We start from the raw sequence: 4,606 nt of genomic DNA, 5'->3' as shown, positions 1-4,606 counted from the left end.
GCCCTCACCCACACCAGGGGCTTACATCACTGGGCCCCCTACCTGGCTTTGATGTCCTGAAAATTGTGGCCCTACGCAGAGCACACAGCCAAATCTCCTGTTTCTAATAATAACATTTCTGTCTTAATGATATAATAATTTAGCTTATCTTCCAACCCACTCATCCAAGTATTCAGACATCACCCACATTCCTACAGCCTCATTTCAGCCTGGCTGCTATTCAGCCAGGCCCCTCTGGCTTCCCATTAAAGAGACATTACCAGCATTCTTACATCTCCAATCAGTCAGCATGTTTGAGCTCTCTGAGCTGTACACATCTTTTATTTACATTTCAACAGGAAGCCACTCCCTGGAGGGATTGCCTCCGACAGCTAAACTCCGCCTACAAAGCTTGTGACCTCACAGCAGCAACACAGGATGTGAACAACCATATAAGGACAATCCAATGCAATACAATACAGAATAAAGTGGTGTCTTCAGACAGTCAATCAGACATTTGTTTTCCTTCAAAAGAACCAATCACAGACATGTATACATTGAAATAGTCAGTGACGCAAACAGACTAAATGCTTTCGTTGATGCAAACCATACAAAACCAATGAACGATGACTACAATTCCGTTGATAGAAATCATTAATATACGTTGTTCCAGAGAACAATGTATACCAGGATTATTCTCCTTGTGGATGGAAGGTTATCCAAAGATGTACGCTGCGATCTCCACATGTGGTGATCAGACACTGCAGAGACAATGAGCGCACATCCGCCTACAACCAATCCTTGCAGAGCAAGCATATGCCCCCAGACGATTGTCTGTATCATGTACAGGGGCCCATTCGATGGCTGACATACTCCCACTCCGCAAACACCTCTTTCCAATCCCAGGAAGTTATCTACTACCTAACGGATCTCAACCAGCGTCAATCTGCCCCAGTCAGCTCTTTTAGAGCGGGCTAGGGGAGAATGAACACCAGGTGACTCTTATGACAATACAAATAAAAATACATCTAAAATTTTCCACAACATTGCCCATCTGCAGCTCGGGTGGCAAGGGGCATGCCCTCACCCACACCAGAGGCCTCCCATCACCAGGCCCCCCACCTGGCTTCACTCATCTGCAGCTCGGGTGGCAAGGGGCCTGCCCTCCCCCACACCAGAGGCCTCACACCACGAGCCTCCCACCTATCCAGAGTGCGGGTGGCAAGGGGTATGTCCTCACATCACTGGGCCCCCCACCTGGCTGCACCCATCCGCAGCTCGGGTGGCAAGGGGCCTGCCCTCACCCACACCAGAGGCCTCACACCACCGGGCCCCCCACCTGGCTGTGCTCATCTGCAGTGCAGGTGGCAGGAGGCCTGCCCTCACCCACACCAGAGGCCTCACATCACGGGCCCCCCACCTTGTTTTTCCCATCTACAGCTCGTGTGGCAAGGGGCCTGCCCTCACACACAAACAAGATATTTGGGGGGCACACCCTAAAAAAAATGCATTAAGATGGTGCTGCCATAAGACCATACAACAGAACAAAAATATTACAGCGCACACATTCAAAACTAACATTTACCTCCAGCAAGGCTTTTTAAAAACACCTAGACATTATCAAAAAATATGGGGATTTGGCCACACCATATTGCTATATGGTGCTACCAGGCGATCCAAGATTTAGGTATATTAAGGAATTGGAAAGTATAGTTTAAGTATGGTTTTGAGGCAGATATATAGATGACGTCTTCCTCCTATGGAATGGTACCCTAGAATCCCTGGAGGGATTCATGACTGACCTTAATAGTCATGACAGAGGGATTGAGTTCAAATATTCTGCAAGTCAACATACTATTAACGTCTTAGATCTGACTATATGGAATGAGGGAGATGTACTGGTAACATCTACCTTCTTCAAGAATACGGATTGGAATCCATTTATCCCCGGGGACAGTTGCCATCATAATTCATGGCTAGTGTCAGTGCCTAAGAGCCAATTTATCCGTATGAGGTGCAACTGTACCCGGGTAGAGGATTTCAACACACACGCAGGAATTCTCATTGAGAGATTGATAGAAAAAGGTTGCGATGAGGCAACTTTAAAGGATAAATGTATGGAAGTACGGAGGATTGACTGTGAAGGTCTACTTAAAGAAAGAGAGGCGGTTGACCAAGTTGGTAACATTAATATGAATTTCCAGTGTCCATTCATCACTAGGTATTCTCAACAACATTTCCTGTCGCATCATGGCAGCATACACTCTGGGTTGTGACTCCGCCCCCACAACCTGATAGGACCACATAGCTATAAGATGAAGATACGCCCCCCGCCCCGGTATTCTCTTATTTTTCCTCACCTGTTGGGACCGCACGGATCATCACCCTCTTACAGCTCCGCCCCAGCCAGGTTCTAGCCTCTCCTGGGTGGAAGTCCTTACCGGTACAGCCTCTAAAGGAAGCTAAATGGAAGGAACCCCACTCTGGTGATCTCAGGGGTATGAATACTTTTTCTCTGCAAACAGAGCATTGCCTCTATAGCCGTTGGAAGTAAGCCTTAAACAGGCTGAAGGCATATAACAAAAAGATTGGTCTTTAAGCCTTAAACAGGCTTAGTACCTGCGGTGGTCTCCGGTTTCCTCTTCCTCCCTGGTGTCACTCTGTCTGCAGCTTGACAGCATACTCTCTGCCTTCAGTATCTCTTGTCACCTTAAGTTGCCTGGTGCCTTTCCCCAGTGTTGCCTCTCTGCCATATTTTACCTTTTCCTGAGCTCTGTAGTACCATAGTAGCATCAGCATTCTTCCTGGTCACTCTGCCGCTTTGCACATGCTCACTGTGCACTTTGGGCAGCCTGTGTATGTCTATCTATGTCTTTTCCCTTTTCCAAGATGGCGCCGGCGGCCGCATGGCGCTACTGAGCATGTGCGGGCAGGTCGTGAACCTGGCTCCAATTTTAAAAGGGGAAGATGCCTTTTTTTAATGCAGATGCCTTTTTTGCCTGTTTTTGTGCTCAGCTGAATTTCATGACTGCTGCTTTTCTGTTTTTTCTGCCCCAGTGTTGCCTCTCTGTTTGGTAAGTATCTTCCCTGTATTTTTTCTTCTCTCTATTCCCCTCTTGTTTCTATTGTGGCTTTATCTTCCTTACCCTTTTTGTGTTACCTGTGTCTTCAGGCTTCCTCTGTTCCCTATCCATGGAGACCACTGCTCCAGCAGATCACCACCAGCATAATAGGTAAGAGGGGAGGAGTTTGGTAAGTAGAGAAGATCGAAAAAGAGAGCAGGACGCACTAACGCTACCTAAATGGTTAGCCCCATCAGGTCCGCAAGATCATCTCGCAGAGATTCCTCGCATAGAAGAAGCCGCTCTGGCCAAAGGCGGAGCCATTCGGGTGGAGGAAGTGGCTCAGGGAAAAGGAGTCGCATGAGGAGTCGCTCCAGGTCTCGTTCAAGGCGCAGCCATTCCCGCCAAAGAAGATCCCCTGACCGGAGGCGCCATTCACCAGCACACCACTCCCATCCTTCTGAAAATACCTGCTGGGTATGCGGGGCCATAGCCCTTCCAGACAGGTTGGCATGCCGCAGGTGCTTTGAAGAAGCCACCAGAGAAAAAGGGCAAGAACACAGAGAGCTCACGGAGTCTTCTGCCCCACGTGTCGCTCGGGACATGGAGTTATCTCCACGGGGTGCTTCGCCGGCTCCCCCAAGTACTTCCAGAGCGTATGATTTTCCTTCAGATGAGGAAGAACTAGAGGCTTCAGCTGGCTTTGATTTCTCCCTAATAGAGCCTTTTGTGAGGTCAGTGAAGGAGGCCATTAGCTGGGAGGAACCCCAGGAGGCCCAACCCAAAAAGAAAAAATATTTCCCGTACCTGAAGAGAGAACCCGAAGCCTTCCCCTTCATTGATGAGTTGGAGGAACTTATCAGAGACGAGTGGCAGAGACCCGAGAAGAAAGCAAGTCTTAACAATCGGCTTGCCAAACTATATCCTCTAAAGGAGGCTAAAATTAAATCTCTTGTGTCACCGCCAGTGGTGGATGCATCCCTCATGCGCCTGGCCAGGCACGTTACACTCCCTATCGAGAACGCCGTGTCATTCAAGGACGTCCTAGATAGGAAGATTGATACTGATCTCAAAAGAGCTTACCTAGCAGCAGGAGGCGTATGCAGGCCAGCAGTGGTTCTTGCAGCTGTGGGTAAGGCGATTGCCAGTTGGTCAGCAAGCACAGAAAAGCTTGTATGTGAAGGCGCTGATCAGGACCAGATAGTTAGGGCCCTGCAAGAACTAAGCCTTGCAGGGGATTTTGTGGCAGAGGCATCTGTGGATGCTATTAAGTCTGCATCCAGGGCTATGTTGTCCTCGGTAATGGCCAGACGGGCTCTCTGGCTCAAACCCTGGGTGGCAGATCCTGCTTCCAAGTCCAATTGGTGCCACATCCCATATGATGGCGAGAATCTTTTCGGCGCCAAATTGGACTCTGCTATTTCTAAGGTTACTGGCGGAAAATCAGGGCTTATCCCCTCGGATAGAAAGCCAAAGCTTCAGAGGCCTCCTCCCTTTAAGCGTAACCTCCCGGACAGGTACAGGGATGCCAAGTCCTACAGGCCTGGTAGGGAGTACAGAAGGAA

General features: G+C 49.0%; 1 protein-coding gene across 2 annotated transcripts in view; it reads right to left on the bottom strand.

Moving 5' to 3' along the window:
* Positions 1 to 2,805, bottom strand: part of LOC143925506 (uncharacterized) — a 132,579-nt gene extending 129,774 nt beyond the window's left edge. Inside the window, exon 1 of one of the 2 annotated variants that reach the window (XM_077450007.1) lies at positions 2,599 to 2,805. Coding sequence is in view for 1 of the 2 variants with exons in the window: in XM_077450006.1 (XP_077306132.1) it covers positions 2,740 to 2,778 (39 nt within the window). In the remaining variant the exon portion in view is untranslated. The remainder of the gene's footprint in view (positions 1 to 2,598) is intronic. The other variant, XM_077450006.1, reaches the window with a different exon arrangement.
* Positions 2,806 to 4,606: the final 1,801 nt, after the last annotated feature.

This window comes from Lithobates pipiens, unplaced genomic scaffold, assembly GCF_037356315.1.
Source record: "Lithobates pipiens isolate NorthernLeopardFrog02 unplaced genomic scaffold, aLitPip1_a1.2 Scaffold_22, whole genome shotgun sequence".
NCBI lineage: Eukaryota > Metazoa > Chordata > Amphibia > Anura > Ranidae > Lithobates > Lithobates pipiens.
This window is presented reverse-complemented; position numbering and strand designations above follow the sequence as displayed.